Below are 17,655 nucleotides of genomic sequence, written 5' to 3'. Positions count from 1 at the left end.
TCAATTATAGAAGCTAAATAAACCCCAGATAACTGCTTAGAGCTGGCTGTGGCCATGGAGCTGGAGCGAGCAGGAGGCTTCCCTCCTACCTGCCCTGGCTTGCTTTGAGCTCCTCTCAAAGCTACAAAGTTTCAATTATAGAAGGTAAATAAATCCCAGAATTAAAAAGAAAAAAGAAAAAAAGGAGAGGCTGGGAGCTTTCGTCGCCGGGGGGGCTTGGGCAGCCTGAAAACGGCCCTCAGCCCCTCACCAAGACTGGCCAGGCACCCCAATGGGGACCCCCCACCCTAAAGGGGGTGTGGTCAGCCTGAAAACAACCATCAGCCCCTCACCCAGGCTGGCCAAGCACCCCAGTGGGGACCCCCCACCCTGAAGGGGGTGTGACCAGCTGCAAACAGCCATCAGCCCCTCACCCAGGCTGGCCAGGCACCCCAGTGGGGACCCCCACCCTGAAGGGGGTGTGACCAGCTGCAAACAGCCATCAGCCCCTCACCCAGGCTGGTCAGGCACCCCAGCGGGACCCCCACCCTGATCCGGGACACCCTTCAGGGCAAATCAGCCGGCCCCCACCCGTGCACCAGGCCTCTATCCTATATAATAAAAGGGTATATGCAAATTGACCCTAACAGCAGAATGTCTGGGAATGACTGGTCACTATGACACACACTGACCACCAGGGGGCAGATGCTCAATGCAGGTGCTGTCCCCTGGTGGTCAGTGCACTCCCACATGGGGAGCTCTGCTCAGCCACAAGCCAGACTGATGGCTGCCAGTACAGTGGTGGTCGTGGGAGCCTCTCCTGCCTCCTCAGCAGTGCTAAGGATGTCTGACTGCAGCTTAGGTCTGCTCCCTGCTGGCAAGTGGACATCCCCCGAGGGCTGCCGGGCTGCCAGAGGGATGCTTGATTGCCTGCTTGGGCCCGATCCTCTAGGGAGTGGGCCTAAGCCAGCAGGTGGGCATTCTCCGAGGGGTCCCAGACTCCAAGAGGGCATAGGCTGTGCTGAGGGACCCCCCTGAGTGCACAAATTTTTGTGCACCGGGCCTCTAGTATAGTATAAAGGAATATAATGTTGCATATTATACACAAGAAAGCACTTTACATTTTTGTTTTAAAGCCAAGTCAAACTCTCTGTTTAGATGTGGGCTAAAATGATTTGTTTAAAAAAATGGATTTGTTTTGATAAAGTCCTGAACTTGGTAATATTTTCAATCTGAACAAAGTAGCTTTTTATAAACCTCATTTCTACACCAGGCCAGCTACAGAGATGGTGGTTATAAAGGGACTGCTTATATTCAAATTTCAATATGTACATGGGATGGAAGTGCTTGGAATTCAGTAAAACAGTTGGACATCCCCCAAGGGCTCCCGGACTACGTGAGGGTATAGGCCAGGCTGAGGGAGCCCCCATCCCAGTGCAAGAATTTCATGCATTAGGCCTCTAGTCTTTTTATAATTTGTAAAGAGAGGACAAGGATTCCAGAAAAATCATTTATATCACATCTCTCTAAATCAGGAATGACAACAAGCTCCCCAAACCAAGCTTGAATCTTTAAGGCTACTTAAAACAAAAGATTCTGGAATTCTAGAATTCTATGAAATATCTTAGGAATTATTTCAACAAAAAATTGTGAGGGGAGTCAGCCACCAGAATAATTTATTATTTAGCAATTCCATAAAAAGCAGCTATGAAACACTAACAAGGTATTTTGCTTTAATTTGGACAGAAAACTGAAGATAAAAGGCCAGAATAGCCCACCTAGTGGTAAAGTGTGTAGGGCTATCCCATAAGGGGTCTGACTCCAAGAGAAAGAGTTCTGAAAAGTTGAAAGAGGCATTCTATCTAATCAAGTCTGAGGATGAAATCAGGCTTACATGACACAGTGATTAGTAGTTTTCATGGATTAATAAAAAAGTCCCATTTTATGTATGTATTGGTTTTCTTTATAATTGCTCTTTGAGGGGACTGAGTCACTCTAATAATTGTGATTAGTAGTTTTAATGAAGACTCCTAGTTCTTGTCAAAGAGGAGACTGAGTTGGAAAAGTAATCAAACTTATGAAAAGAATGATAATTCCAGCCAAAATGCAAATTCCAGGTAACCTAACCCCCGAGGGCAGGTCAAGAATAAACCATTGGCTTTGATGTTTAAAGTGAGAATATACTTCTCTCTAAAGACAAAGAATTCCAAAGACATACAATAGGTACATGAAAAGATGCTTAACATGACTAACCATCAGGGAAATGCAAATCAAAACCAAAATGAGCCCAGCTGATTTAGCTCAGTTGGTTAAGTGTCATCCTATGCACCAAGAGGTTGCTGATTCGATTACTGGTCAGGGGCACATGCCTGGGTTTCGGGCTTGATCCCCAAGAGGGGATGTGCAGGAGGCAGCTGATCTATGTTTATCTCTCATCACTGTTTCTATCTCTCTCCTTCTCCCTTCCTTTCTCTCTCGTAAAAATCAATAAAAACATATTTAGAAACAAAACAAAACGCAATGAGATATCTTCTCACACGTGTTAGAATGGCTATCATCAAAAAGCCAAGAGATAATAAGCATTGGTGAAGATGTAGAGAAAAGGGAACCCTTGTGCACTCTTGGTGGGAATGCAAATTGGCACAGCTGCTCTGAAAAACAGTATGGAGGTTCCTCAAAAAATTAAAAATACAATTACCGTATGACCCAGCAATCCTACTTCTGGTGACATTAACAAAATCCAGCCAGTAGATAGACTTTCAGCAAGCCAAAGGACATGAAATCAGGATTCTGTAGAGATATCAGCACCCCTATGTTCATTAGCATTATTTATCACTAGAGTCCTGACGCACGAAATTCGTGCAAGGTGAGGCCCTTGCAGCCCCAGCTTCGTCCGGAAGGTCATCTGGACAGCCGTTCCACTGTTGGCCATTTGGTCGATTTGCATATTACGCTTTTATTATTATAGATAGCCAAAAGATGGAAACAACCTAAATGTCCACCACACACACACTGCATATTATTCAGCTATGAAAAATAAAGACATCCTCAGATAAAATAAATAAAGAAGAGAAGAAAAATAAAGACATCCTGCCATTTCTGACAACTTGTATAAAATTTGAGGGCATTATGTTAATAAGTCAGTCATAGCAGGACAAATATTGTTTGATATCACTTATATGTGGAATCTAAGAAACCCAAACTTTGAGAAACAGAGAGTAAAGTGATGATTACCAGTGGTTGGGGGAAATGGGAGAGATATTTGTCAAAGGGTACAACTTTCAGTTATAAATACAATAAGGCCTGGAGATCTAATGTACAACATGGTGATTATAGCCAATAATAATGTGTTATATATTTGAATGTTGCTAAGACAGTAAATCTTAAATGTTCTCACCTCAAAAAAAGAAATGGTAATTATGTGATAGAATGGAGGTGTTAACTAATAATATGGTGGTAATCATTTTGCAATATATATCTGTATCAAATCAGCACACTGTATACCTTAAACTTATACAATGTTATATGTCAATTATATCTGAATAAAGCTGGAGGAAAATAAAGAAAATGAGTTGACAGGTATGAGAAGTAACTAAAAAATAAGAAAGTAGAAAGATACACCAAGTAATTCAGTATGACAATGACTTAAAATACTTACCTCAATAAAAAGTTGGACATACACCAGTGGTTCTCAACCTTCTGGCCCTTTAAATACAGTTCCTCATGTTGTGACTCAATCATAAAATTATTTTCATTGCTACTTCATAACTGTAATGTTGCTACTGTTATGAATCGTAATGTAAATATCTGATATGCAGGGTGGTCTTAGGCGACCCCTGTGAAAGGGTCATTCGACTGCCAAAGGGGTCGCGACCCACAGGTTGAGGACCACTGACATAGACAGTCTAGCAAGACTCTGGCTATTTGCCTATCAAGCTGGATTAGCTATAAAAAGTACACTAACTGGAACTTATATAAATCATAAAAACTTACTAAAATGGCACAGAGTTTCAAAAGTATAAATATGTTGATGAAGAACACTAGAAAGTAGTGGTACTAAGTAGAAAGAAGTAGCAAAAAATAACTTGAACTCCTTTTGTCTTATACATGAAGGTTCTTTGCCATCTGACCAAAAAGCATTACGGATATGACCAAGAAGTGGGGGCGGGTGCAATAGATCTGATACTCTGGTTCACAATGAGATTCCAGGCTTCTCTAGTTGCCTGGAGCATAGTTATATGATTTTCCAGCACATTAGGGAAGCAAAAGTAGAACCAGAAAGTCTATGTACTGGCTGGATTTTGTTAATGTCACTTAAAATGGAGGAAAAAATCCTAGCAAGATACCAAATAGAGTGCAGCAGATGGTAAACAAATATTATGAAGCAATCTTTACAAAATCTGCAGTGTGTCACAAATATACAAAATGGCAGAGTTTGGGAAAAGAGAATCATAACAGGCCATATGTTGTTAGCAATTTTATTTGAGGCAACATGCAATCCAAAAGAGAAACCAAGAGAAGGAACATAAAGGCCCAATAGAGGAGAAGAGGCAGCCTCAGGTAAGAGCGGTCAGAATGGCAAGCACAGTGCCTACCAAGTAAACAGCAGACTCAGGGGAGGTCTCAGCCAAACAGCATCCACTGCAGTGACAGGACTCAAGTGGGCTTTGGAGAGAAACAATCTAGCTTCTACAAAGAACAACAGAAAGTTAAGGCTATATATTATATGTCATTTGTCAATTCCTTCAGTGCCAGGTGAGAGTCTATTAAAACTACAGCAAAGGTGTTTTTCCAAGGCAAGAGGAAAGAAATGAAAACATAATTGTATAGGTTAGAAAGACATCAACGGGAAATTACCAGAAAAGTTGTCAAGTTTACTGCCCTTCACAGGTACGGAATCTAAGATCTGGACAGGACTAGAGGCCACTGTTTCTATGGCCAAATCTTTATATCCATGAGTTTAATTTAGTTTCATGCCTCCCATCTTCTGATTCCTTCTTCAGTTCATTGCTCCCTTTTTCTTCCCAACAAATATGTAAGTGTCTACCATGCAGCAGGCAATTTTCTGAGCACTGGGGATGGTAGCAGGGGAAAAAGAACACCTGATTTCATGGAACTTTCACATTAGTTGAGAGAAACTGAAAGTGAAAGTGTTCCAGGCAGAGGGAACAGCTAATGCAAAGACCCTGAGGCAGAAGAATATCTGGCATGTTCAAGAAGCTGAAAGAAAGCCAGATAAGTGGAATAGAATGAGATGGGGGAGAGAGTAGATGAGTTCAAAGAAGTAATGGTAGAGTAGACTTGGGGGCAGATGAGAAAATGGGCATTTTAAGGATTTGGCTTTCACTTCTGAGTAAGATGGAAACCACTGGGGGGTTTAGAGTGTTATGATCTCACTTAACTTCTAAAAGGATTACTTTGGCTGCTGTATGGAGGCAAAAGCAGAAACACGGAGACCAGTTAGGAGACCAAATGATCTAGTCCAAGTGAGATATGATGGTGGCCTAAACCAAGCTGAGAGTTTGAGTAGTTGTCACATGCTGGATATATTTTAAAGATAGAGCTAATAGAATTTGCTGATGGATAAAATTTGAAAAGATTGTCCTATTCCTTCACTCCTTCAATCATCCATACATTACAGAAACACATATTGAGTGTGTACTATATGCCATGTACCATGTTAGGCTTTCCAGGGATTCAAAAATGAGCAGTATTGTTTACTGCCTTTAAGAAACAAACAGGCTGGTGCTTGAGTAAAGAAATTAAGTTTCTTAATTATCATGTAAAATAGCAAAATTACCCATAAACAACTACTCTCATAAGACTAAAAAGGATCTGGGACTTTTTGTATCAATAATATTTAGAACCAAAATTCCAATAAGTTAAAGCTCTCTTTAAACGGTCTCAAATTCTAAAATACAAAAGTAACTCTTCCCTGTTAAATAATTTTTAGACTCAGTGTAGTTTTTTTGTGAACTGCAACTTTTCATTAACCTACCTAGTTTTACTTATAAGCAATCATCTATCTTTTACATATACTATAGTTTAAGGAATAAACTTCATTTTTTCCATATATTTTATGATGTCCATATATTTTATGATTTAGACTTTTTTACAAAGCAAAAGGGGGGTTTCACCCAACTATTTAAAATGAGATTGCCAGAAACTAAGATGGCGGCATAGATAAACACCGGGAAATTGCTGCCTCCCACAACAATTGAAAAATACCGCAAAGGACAGAGCAGACATCATCCAGAACAACAGGAAGCCTGGCTGAGTGTAAATTCTACAACTAGAGGGAAAGAAGGGCACACTGAGAGCCAGAGGAGCTGCGGAGGTGAAGTGCAGAGGTACGGCGGCTCGCGCGCGCACGGAAAGGGGGTGGCACCTGAGGACGCAGCTGTTTTTTTGAATCACAAGCTCCCGACTGCTCTGAACTCCGGTTCCGGGAAGTCTCTGGGGACCCAGGACTCATACGGGGAGAAGCTGGACTGTCGAGCAGCGGGCGAACTTGAGTGCGGCTTTCCCTCAGAGGTGCTTGCAGCAATTATCGGGTCACTGAGACGCGCGACTCCTTAGGAGAATTAGCCATAGCTGCTTGCTCCGCCCTTTTGACTCCCTGAGACCCCGCCCCACCCAGGCTGCGGCAGAGGCTTTTGCATGTGAATGTACCTAACTGCAGCCGAGCCAGGCAGACCCGGAACTTCCAAGAGAAGGCCCAAGGCCCCGCAGCGGCTTGCATTGCTTCACAGCTGAGCCTCTTCGTGGCTCCTGCTGTGTGGCCTCAGGCAGAGGCTGAATTAGCACCTCCTTAGATCCAGGAGCCACTGTACCCAGTGGTTAGAGGGGGACCATCCAGATTGCAACTCCTCAGATCCATAAGGGACACACTCAGGGAGCAGACTCAGTGAGCACCAAAGCCCCACTGAAGCAAGTCTTGCCCCAGAAGGGTGTCTTCAGCACAGAAGTTCTCCCACTTCAGACACAGCTGATTCTCACAGCCAATTGGCCTGGAGGTCAATTCCTCCCAGTGATCCTACAACAACCAAGGCACCAAGAGTGTCTACCTCAGGTAACTGGGGAGGCTGAGCCACTGGGCCCTACAGGACACCTGGCGCGCAGGGCCACTCTATCAACACAGGGAAGCAGCCAAAATGCGGAGACAAAGAAACAGGTCACAAATGGCAGAAATGGAGGAAAGCAAACGACTGGATATAGAGTTCAAGGCCATGTTTATAAGGTTTTTCAAGAATTTTATGGAAACCACCGATAAATTTAATGAATCCCTCAATAAGTATAGTGAGACCATGGAGGACATGAAAAAGGACCAACTAGAAATTAAGCATACACTGACTGAAATAAAGAATAATTTACAGAGATCCAACAGCAGACAAGAGGATCCCAAGAATCAAGTCAAAGATTTGAAATACAAAGAAACAAAAAATACCCAACCGAAAAAGAAAAAAGAAAAGAGATTCCAAAAATATGAAGATAGTGTAAGGAACCTCTGGGACAACTTCAAGCGTACCAACATCAGAATTATAGGGGTACCAGAAGGAGAGAGAAGGCAAGATATTGAAAACCTTTTTGAAGAAATAATGACAGAAAACTTCCCCACCTGGTGAAAGAAATGGACTTACAAGTCCAGGAAGTGCAGAGAATCCCAAACAAAAGGAATCCAAAGAGGACCACACCAAGACACATCATAATTAAAATGCCAAGAGCAAAAGATAAAGAGAGAATCTTAAAAGCAGCAAGAGAAAGACAGTCAGTTACCTACAAGGGAGTACCCATACGACTGTCAGCTGATTTCTCAACAGAAACCATGCAGGCCAGAAGAGACTGGCAAGAAATATTCAAAGTGATGAATAGCAAGAACCTGCAACCAAGATTACTTTATCCAGCAAAGCTATCATTCAGAATAGAAGGTCAGATAAAGAGCTTCACGGATAAGAAAAAGCTAAAGGAGTTCATCACCACCAAACCAGCATTATATGAAATGCTGAAAGGTATTCTTTAAGAAGAGGAAGAAGAAAAAGGAACTCTTACCATTTGCCACAGCATGGATGGAACTGGAGAGTGGATAAATACCACAGGATCTCACTCATTTGTGGAATATAATGAACAACATAAACTGATGAACAAGGACTGATCCAGAGACGGAGAGGCATCGATTGGACTGTCGGGCCTTGGAGGGAAGGTAGGGGAGGGTAGGGGTAAGGGGGAAAGATCAACCAAAGGACTTATATGCAAGCATATAGGCCTAACCAATGGACACGGACAACGGGGGGGTGAGGGCATGAGCGGGGGGGGGGGGCAGGGGGGGGGTAGAGGGTAACGTGGGGACAAGGACACATATGTAATATCTTAATCAATAAAAAATATATTAAAAAAAATAAATAAAATGAGATTGCCTTTGTTATTTGAACATGAGGAATATTTTTATAGGTAATCAGCTATCATTGTTTTCTATACTCTAAGAATTTACAACTTATGTAATTGTAATTTTTCTTTAAATGGTCATAATATGCCAAATTTACAATGAGATATGATGTACTGGTTTTAACATTTCCATCCAAAATAATCTTCCAGAAATTCATAAAACAACTGAAAAGTATTCTATTCAAAAAGAAGTTAGAATAAAATGGTCATGGTTGAAGAAAGACATAAAATTTATCCTATAACCATTTTTCGGAACCAAAATTTAGACATATGGTTTGACAAGTATGAAGATACTTATGAGAGCTACAGACCAAAGAATGTGAAGTCAGAGTGTCACAGGAAAGTAGTGCCATATGGTGCTTCTAGGTAGAAGTCAGCACTTGTCCATACAGACTTTCAAGTGACCAGTAAGATCTTACTCACCAGCAACCAACCCAACAATCATTTTACAGCAGTAACTTGTCTAGAGAAAATTCAGGGAGAGGAATGCATGTATATGTGCAGGGAACTCATTAGTGGGCATGGTTGATTTTCATCACTTCATGTGCTGTGTACTCTTTAATCTGTTAATGGAACTAAAAACCAGCAGGGGTCTTTGGGCCTATAAAAATGTCAAGCTTCTACAGCATATGTACGGCCCACACATGCAAACACACAAGATTTTTATGGTTATGGAATGTAGCTTCATCTCAGAAGTATTCTTACACCTGGGAAAAAATGAATTATTCAATACCTAATATGGGGTCAACTGTTTATCTGCTTGAAGAATAAAGTTGTACCTTCATCTGACTTCTCCTTTCACCAAAATAAACTGAATGTAGTACAAAAACCCCTTTGTAATACAAATGCACACTGTTTAAAAACAAACACTAATACACATGTGAACATTAAAGCAGAAAAAAAGAGAATAAGGATGAATGTTTTCAATATCCTGGAATGTGAAAGACCTTTCTAAGCTTAACATAAATCTAGAAGTCACAAAGGAAAATATGATCAACCTGACCATGTAAAAACTTTCAACTTTCCCATGGACAAAAAGAAGAGGGATGAAAAGACCAAACCCAGTGAAAGACAAGTAGTAAACTACACAAAAATATCTGTAGCATATAAGACAAAGGGCCAACTTTCTGAATATTGGCAAGCTTTTAAATCAGAAAAAGACAAATAACCTAATAGAAAAATTGGTAAAGGTGACAAATAGTTAACAGAAATTAAATACAAATGACCAAACTACAAATGAAAATATGCTCAGGCTCATTTATAATTAAAGAAATACAAAATAAAACAGTAATTCATCTTTTTCACCTATCAAATTGACATTGACTTACAAGTTTGCTAATACCCAGAGTTAGTGAGGGTAGAGAGAAACGGGCAGTCTCAAACATGGTTGGTGGGAGTGTAGATTGGTTCTACTTTTTGAGAGCAACATGGTAATAGCTATTAATATGTATATATGTGCACTTTTTGTCTTAGTATTTCCAACTCTGAAGAATTTATCCTACAAATATATTTGCACAATGTGGAACAATACAAGACAATGCTGCTAACTGCAGCATGTTTTTTCGAAAACTAAAACACCAACTGGTCCATCAATAGGTTAAATAAATTAAGCCACAGCCATAAAATTAAGTATAATGTAGTCATCCAAAAGAATGAAGTTATGCACACTAATGTTGAAAGGGGCCCAATGTGAGCTTTTAAGTGCAGGCAGGGGAAACAAGTTCCAGTATAGCATATAATATGTACAGAGAAAATTTCTGTGAAGATATAGAAGAAACTGTTGACTAGTGACTCAGGTAAAATGGGAACTTTTACAGCTTTCTTTATTCTATGCTGTTGGAATGTTTTTTAAAGATCACCTATACCTCTTCATTAAAAAAAAATCAAGCTAGCTATTGAAAAGTACTTTCATTTGTGCTCTCATAAGGAAGAAAAAACTAAGGAGTAAGAAGAAAAAGAGGTTTAGGGCCATTAGTCCAAGAGGTGAATGCAGCAGAAATGGGCCTCCCTCACCTCATCCCCTCAGAAACACCATACCCAGGAACAGAAGTCAGAAAGAATACAGCCACTGCAGACCCTCCGAGGTGCCTGCCCTTTCTCTTGTTGCTACATTCATATCACTAAATATAACACCATCTCTTTTGTACAAGAAATCAATTGGTGCTAGGTATATTTTTCAGTAGTAAATATCCTATATAATAAAAGCCTAATATACAAATTGTCCCCTCAGGCGGTTATTAGACTGGGAGACCGGGAGTTTGATCACTCGCTATGATGTGTGCTGACTACCAGGGGGCGGTGCAGAACATGGTGGGCATCAATGACGCAGTGCTGGCAGCGGGCAGCAGTGGAGGCACTGCCAGCCCCGATGGGCCCTGACAAGAGGGGGACTACAGCAGGATGGTGAAGCAGGTAAGCAGGCAGCGCCAGGCCAAGGTGGGTGCAAGGGGGGCCCGATCGCCCTGCAGACGGCGACCGGTGGCGGAGGTAGAGGGCAGGGCTGCCGCCCAGCTCCCCAAAACTGAGGGAGCTGGACAGGGGGCCCAGCCCCTATCAATCGCCCTTCAGGTGGGATGGTGGAGCAGGTATGGGGGCGGCACCAGGCCAAGGTGGGATGCCAGGCAGGGCTACGGGGCTGCAAAGCTGGGAGCATGAGCTGGGGCTGCGAGGCTGGGGATGTGAGCCGGGGCCCAATCTCCCCAGGCCAACCCAAGGGACCCCACTCATGCACAAATTCGTGCACTGGGCCTCTAGTACTACCATAAATATATCTTTGATTAAAATTTTATGTATTTAAGAATTGTTCTATCATACCCACAAACCACTGATTGAAACTGCTCAAAAATATCAGTAAATTAGTTTACAAACTACATCTTTCCAACTACTCGATATAACAAAAGGCTAATATGCATCCTATATAATAAGAGGCCAATATGCAGATCGACCGAATGGCAGAACGACCGGTCGCTATGACGCACACTGACCACCAGGGGGCAGACGCTCAATGTAGGAGCAGCCACGTGGTGGTCAGTGAGCTCCAAAAGGGGGAGCACCACTCAGCCAGAAGCCGGGATCATGGCTGGTGAGTGCAACGGCAGTGGCAGGAGCCTCTCCTGCCTCCGCAGCGGTGCTAAGGATGTCCAACCGATGTCCATGGGGAGCGGGCCTACGCCATCAGTTGGACGTCCCCCAAGGGCTCCTGGACTGCGAGAGGGCGGAGGCTGGGCTGAGGGATCCCCCTCCCCTGAGTGCAGGAATTTCGTGCACCGGACCTCTAGTTTCTTATACATAGATTCCATTTATTAATTCAGAAAATAAGGTCACCTTAGAACAATTATGAAAAAAAAAAAAAAAAAAAGCCAGCCTAGGATTTTAAGTCTATAATAGAAAGTACTCAATGATCTAAGCACAAAAAACTATCATTATTTTGTCTGTGTGTATTTTCGTTTTTATTTATTTTTTCACCTAAAACTGGTCCAGATGCAAATGGATACAGATATGCTGCCATGTAGGTGGAGGTGTGTGTTTGGGGGGGGGGGGGGGGGAGAGAATGAGATGTCTAAGAACTTAAACCTAAAAATTTAAGAATTTTTTCTGTTAGAGCTAGGTATACTTTTCAGTATTAAATATAATAGCATACATATTTCTTTGATAAAAGTTTAATTTTCAAGAGTTTGTTCCATCATACCCATAAACCATAAACCCATAAACCATATAAAACATACTTAACACACTTTACAGGTTTTTAACTGTTTAATTATAAAGAGCGTAAGTTTTACACTCAAAAAGAATTGTTTGAATCTGGGCTCCACCACTTCCTAGTGCTCAACTTCGGCAATCATTTCATGTCTCAGAGCTTCAGTTTCTTCACAGGTATAATTTTCCTACCTTGCCTGTTGTAAAGATTAGCAACAACCTAAGTCAATCCTGTAGTACATTGCCTGGCACAGAGCAGACCATCAATAAATGACAGCTAAAGTAATCAGTGTTATCACTATGAACCTAACTCTTGAAGCCTGTGGGGCACGGGTACATTGAGCCATTTTGGGGGACCCAAAAAGCAAGAAGTAGAAAGTAGAAAGCTTCTTTTCTGCCGCACTTAAGAACAATCAGAACACATGATTTCAAGAATTATGAAAACTCTCAAAACACATTTCAGCAGTAGTTGAGAATATATATGTATATGCTCTGGAGTCTACTCCAGAAATTCCACTTTACCACTGACTAGCTGTAAGGCTCTGAGCAGGTCTTAGAGATGTCCTTTCCTCAACTAAAACAGAGCTAATAACAGACGGCCAATGTGCTTCGTGGGGATCCCATGAAGGTTAAATTAAATGAGATAACCCATGGAATGCTCTTAGCACAGCATCTAGCAACAGCAAGTACTCCAAATGTTTACTATCAGACTGTATGTGAAATCCCTGGCACCCCCACGGAGTTACTGCAAGGGGTCTAAAGAGCTTGCAACACTAATATGTATTTTAGATCTATGTACTGTTTTTAATAAAATAGAAATTATCTTAAGAGTTCTATTCAAGTAGCTTTTAAAAACATGTAATAATTGTTGAAAAATATTTGAACAATAGAGAAATAAGTAAAGGAAAAAGTGTGCTCATTAAGCCCCCACTCCAGCCTCCAAGTCGCCTTTCCAGGGAAAATCATTAGAAAGCACTGCAGCAACTTCAGATCCTTATCTCTCAATATGTAGGGTGTCCCAAAAAATGTATACACGCACTCTGAATAACAACAAATGCAGTGTTTATTAAAATACATTTCATTTTCAAAATTGAGCTATCAACTGTTAAAGTGTGTATACATTTTTTTGGAACACCTTCTATTCATGAAGTTGGGAGGAGAGATTAGTTTTTTCAGAAAATAGGATCTTACCACATATATTATTTGTTTAGTCAATAACATATTATGGATATCTTTCCATGTCAATGCATAAAATCCTAACTCATTCTTTATACCCACTGCCTAATGATTCAGATTTATAACTTATTAATCTATTATTTTAGGCAGTTAGCTTACTTTTAACTTTCTGCTATTAAAAATAATTCCACAATGAACAGTTTGTTTGAAGGGCATTCAACATATGTTTAGGTCTTTCTGTTGGACAGCTTCCTAAAAGTGGATCTGCTGAGTCAAAGGTTCTACACATTTTATATTTTGGTAAGTACTGCCAAATTGTCCTCCGAAGAGAACATAAGTAAAACAGAGGACAATGTACTCTCTGTCATTAACCATCTGCTTAAAACACAAGAACAAAAAGTACATTATGTGGAGAAACCATGCATTTTTCCACATGGAAAGCAGCACTCATCTTTTTTTAAAAATGGGAACTACGGTTACAAATCCATTATCCTTCTCAACACCAGAGCTCCTGACTAAATTCTCACCTTAACATTACTCAGACCCTGACCTCTCCTGCAGTGACCTGCCTCATATCAAAAACCAGTTTTCTAGTGCCCTGCCCTGCCCCCGGTCCCTAAGCCAACTGCTTTGGTGTGGAGGGTGGTATGGGGAAAGGACTTAAGACCTGAAGTGTTGCTGCCATCATCTAGCAGCCGTGCCAACCCTCACTAAAACAGAATTATTCCATTCAATGTTCACTTAAAAGCTCTGCTCTGTGGCTGTTATAAAGCAGCAATGGATTAAAATCTCTTAATCAATAATCATTGGCCTACAGGTAGTTTACAGGTTTCATTTTACACCACAATATTATTACAGTGAGGAGCAAGAGCAGATAAAGGTCATGTTGGTAATTAAAGCTATATTATAGAAATATGCACACCCAAGATATGATTAAATAAGAAAATATTACTCAGTTAAGTATCATCATTAAACTTGCATTAATTTATAAATATTTAAATGTACCATATGATGATCATAAATAATGTGTTTTTGTCAGTTTCTAAACTAATGCAACCCATAAACCCCTTGAGAAATTACTGCAGAAGGAAACAGTCAAGAAAGTATACAAGCCAGACTTACATTCAAAAGCTGTGGTTGTTGCTTCAGGCAGAACCTGGCCTATCACATCCTAAACAAAGAAAGAATAAAGAAACGCAATTAGCCATCTTCTTTATTGCTAACATGTGGCAAATCCTAGAGGAAATATGAGAACCTGGAAAAGATTTTTGAAATGTGGGCATAAACTATAAAAATATTAGCTCATAATCACACTTAGCCCAGCAATATAAGCCCAGAGTTTAAATCTCTATTGAGGAGGTGGGGGTGATAGGGGGTAGGCTGGGGGGAGGGGGGGTGTGCGGGGGCTGGGGGGGAGGGGGAGAAGGGAGTGGAATCTTTACAAAATCTTTTCTACTTTGTATTAATAACATAATATTGTCTTCTCGACTCAACAGTGTATACAAATACATTATTGTATATTTATAAAAAAATTGGTTTCTCCCATGGGAGGCGGTGGAATGTACTGCAGTAGAGAGAGTAAGGGGGTTGGGAGTCAGACTGGCCTGGGTTTGAATCTCAGCTCTGCACTTACTAGCTGTGTGATTGGGAACAAATCTCTGAGCCTCAGTATCATTACCTTCCAATATGGGTCCAGTAATACTCATAGAGGTAATATAAAAATTAAATAAAAAATATAATAAACATAAGCTAGCCTAACACATTGTAGACATTCAACATGTAATTTCTGATATGTAACTATCACACCTTGTCTTGCATTCATAATAGGAAAAGCTCAAAAACAATTTCTGTGATGATATAAACCTATAAAGCTACATGTACCAGTAATACAAACAATTCATATCCTTTACTCTTAATCAACTGAAAAATATTTAATGACACTAAAATAAAGTTGATCTAGCCTCCAGAATTTTTTAAAACTATATATAATCTGCTATCAATGTTTAAATGAATCTATGAAGTTGAAAACATGATAATTAATCTACAGAGATAGCTTAAAGGGGCACAGAACACCTTTAAGAAATAGTCAGTTCTGGGAAAAGTGACCCTCCATTATGTCCAGTCCAACCCAAGTGGTCTGCAAACCTCATTGCTCTCTGGCAGCTCTGCCACTAGGTCCCTCCTGGGCTGTGCCAGAACTGGGCCCGGCAGTCAGCTCACAAGACAGTGGGGAGTCTTTCTCAGCAGGGAGCCCACAACCCCTCCAAGTGGGGCACTTAGCAGAGTGGCGGCTGCAACTTCCTTCTAAAGGCAGTTCTTGAGAAGCTTTTGCTGCAATGGCAATTTGCATAATAGCCTTGCCTCTACGGTGCCTTTTTTTTTCTTCAAAAATAAATCTGCATATAAAATTGATCTAGGGAACTATCTTAGGCAGCCCTCACTCATTAAGGGCCAAAGGAGATTATTTTCCCCTCTAACTCGTCTAAGCAAATGAAACATCAACTTTTAAAGGAATTATTTGTCAAAGATTTTAGTGTTAAAGAAATTCTTTCTAGACCTGGTGGGGTAGCTCAGTTGGTTAGAGAGTCCTCCCCATATGCCAAGGCTCTGGGTTCAATCCTGCTCAGGGCACATGCAAGAATCAACCAATGAATGCATAAATAAATGGAACAGCAGGTCTCCCCCCCCCCTCCCCGCCTCACCCCCCGCCCTTCCAACCTCCCTCCCTCCCTCCTTTCCTCTCTTTCTAAAAATCAAATAAAAAATAAAAAAAGCTCTGGCCAGTGTGGTTCAGTTGGTTGAGTGTTGTCCCATGCACCGAGAGGTCATTGATTTGATTTCCCGTCAGGGCACATGCGTGGCTGGGTTGGGGACTCGATCCCCAGTAGGATCTGGTAGAGCCCCAGGGCTACCAGAGAGCAATGAGGTTTGCAAGCCACTGGAGTTGGACTGGACGTAATGGAGGGTCAATTTTCCCAGGAGACAGCAAATCGATGAATGCATAAATAAATGGAACAATAGGTCTCTCTCTCCCTCTCTCTCTAAAATCAATGAAAACATATTTGAATAATTTTTAATTCTTTCTACACACTTGTATACAGAAAGTATTTATTGACAGGTAAATGGCTACTGTAGAGAGAGTATGAAATAAACTACACAGCCAGCCAGTGTAAAAAGCCCAAGAGTGTCGACTGGAGCCAAACTGCTAGGGCCGGCACTCACTAGCTAAGTGACTAAGCCTCAGTTTCCTTCTGTGTAAAATAAGATCACAAGTGTGCCAACCTTGTAGGGCTAAATGAGTTCATATTTGTAAAGTGCCTAGAAGAGTGTCGAGCACGTACCCATAGTAGTGTTTATTAAATAAATAAAACAAGTCACTGACGACTGGCACATTACAAAACTTACCTCATAAGGAAACCTTAAAATCTGGCACCCAACGAACAGTGGAGGATGGTCATGCGACCACCTACTTCAGCCTCCCACAGGACTTACTGAGGACCTTTCCTAGCCGGTATGGTAAAAAAGAAACACAACCGAGGACTCTACCCACAACACTCCACATCTAGGTTATCGCTGCGCACTTCCAGGGACTCCGGTCATTCAGACAACCAACCTTGAGCTCCACGGTGTTAGCAAACTCATTGGGGACATTTCCTACTAAGAAGAGTGGACCCCATCAAACAGCAAATCCCTACGTAACTAGCTGAAGACCCTGGGGGGCAGCAATGGCATCCTTTGCCCATCAACATAAACAGGGAGCCACATGTGCTTGACACCCAATGTGGGGAAAGGAGAAAGCAAAAGCAAACCCACTGGAGAGAACCATCCTGTTTTGTTAAAGCAATAAAGGGGGGGGGGGCGCTATCATAAAGACCAAAGCGTAAAAGGTCTGAAAATGAGTCAATATCTACTGGTCATTTCCAAGCAGGGCACATTTGATCATTTTATTCATATTTTCCAGTTACATTTGAAGTGATTTATTTCAAAGCAACCCAGTGAGGTTTCAAAGAAAACTTAAGTTTAAATATCTTGATAGTGATCGTTTCTTCGTTTTTCCCCTCTCCTTCCTTTCAATAAATGAGGCAAAAGTCTGACAACCCAAAAGCATAATTAACCATCTACAATGTACTAGGAGCATAAAGAACACAAAGCTGTAGGCGATAGAAAAATAAAATTTAGGAAGAACTGAATCTGGTCACGGAGATAAAGACAAACCTAGAAGACTAACAATACAGAGTACTTACAGAATGATAGAGCCAAACCAAAGAAACCTGTAAGGAGCAAGTACTCGCTAACTCGGGAGGAGGGGAAAATCAGACTCGGTACAAACAGGAATTTCCCAGAAGGGAAACCTGAGCTGGG

At 41.2% G+C, this 17,655-nt stretch overlaps 1 protein-coding gene across 14 annotated transcripts in view; it reads right to left on the bottom strand.

Moving 5' to 3' along the window:
• Positions 1–17,655, bottom strand: part of MAP2K5 (mitogen-activated protein kinase kinase 5) — a 266,429-nt gene that overhangs the window by 244,574 nt on the left and 4,200 nt on the right. For all 14 annotated transcript variants that reach the window (XR_004966995.1, XR_004966996.1, XR_004966997.1 and 11 more), the window contains one exon: positions 14,416–14,464. Coding sequence is in view for 8 of the 14 variants with exons in the window: in XM_036305713.1 (XP_036161606.1) it covers positions 14,416–14,464 (49 nt within the window). In the remaining 6 variants the exon portion in view is untranslated. Of the gene's footprint in view, positions 1–14,415; positions 14,465–17,655 lie in introns of those variants that run through there.

The sequence above is a fragment of the Myotis myotis genome, unplaced genomic scaffold, assembly GCF_014108235.1.
Source record: "Myotis myotis isolate mMyoMyo1 unplaced genomic scaffold, mMyoMyo1.p scaffold_m19_p_1, whole genome shotgun sequence".
Classification (NCBI taxonomy): domain Eukaryota; kingdom Metazoa; phylum Chordata; class Mammalia; order Chiroptera; family Vespertilionidae; genus Myotis; species Myotis myotis.
This window is presented reverse-complemented; position numbering and strand designations above follow the sequence as displayed.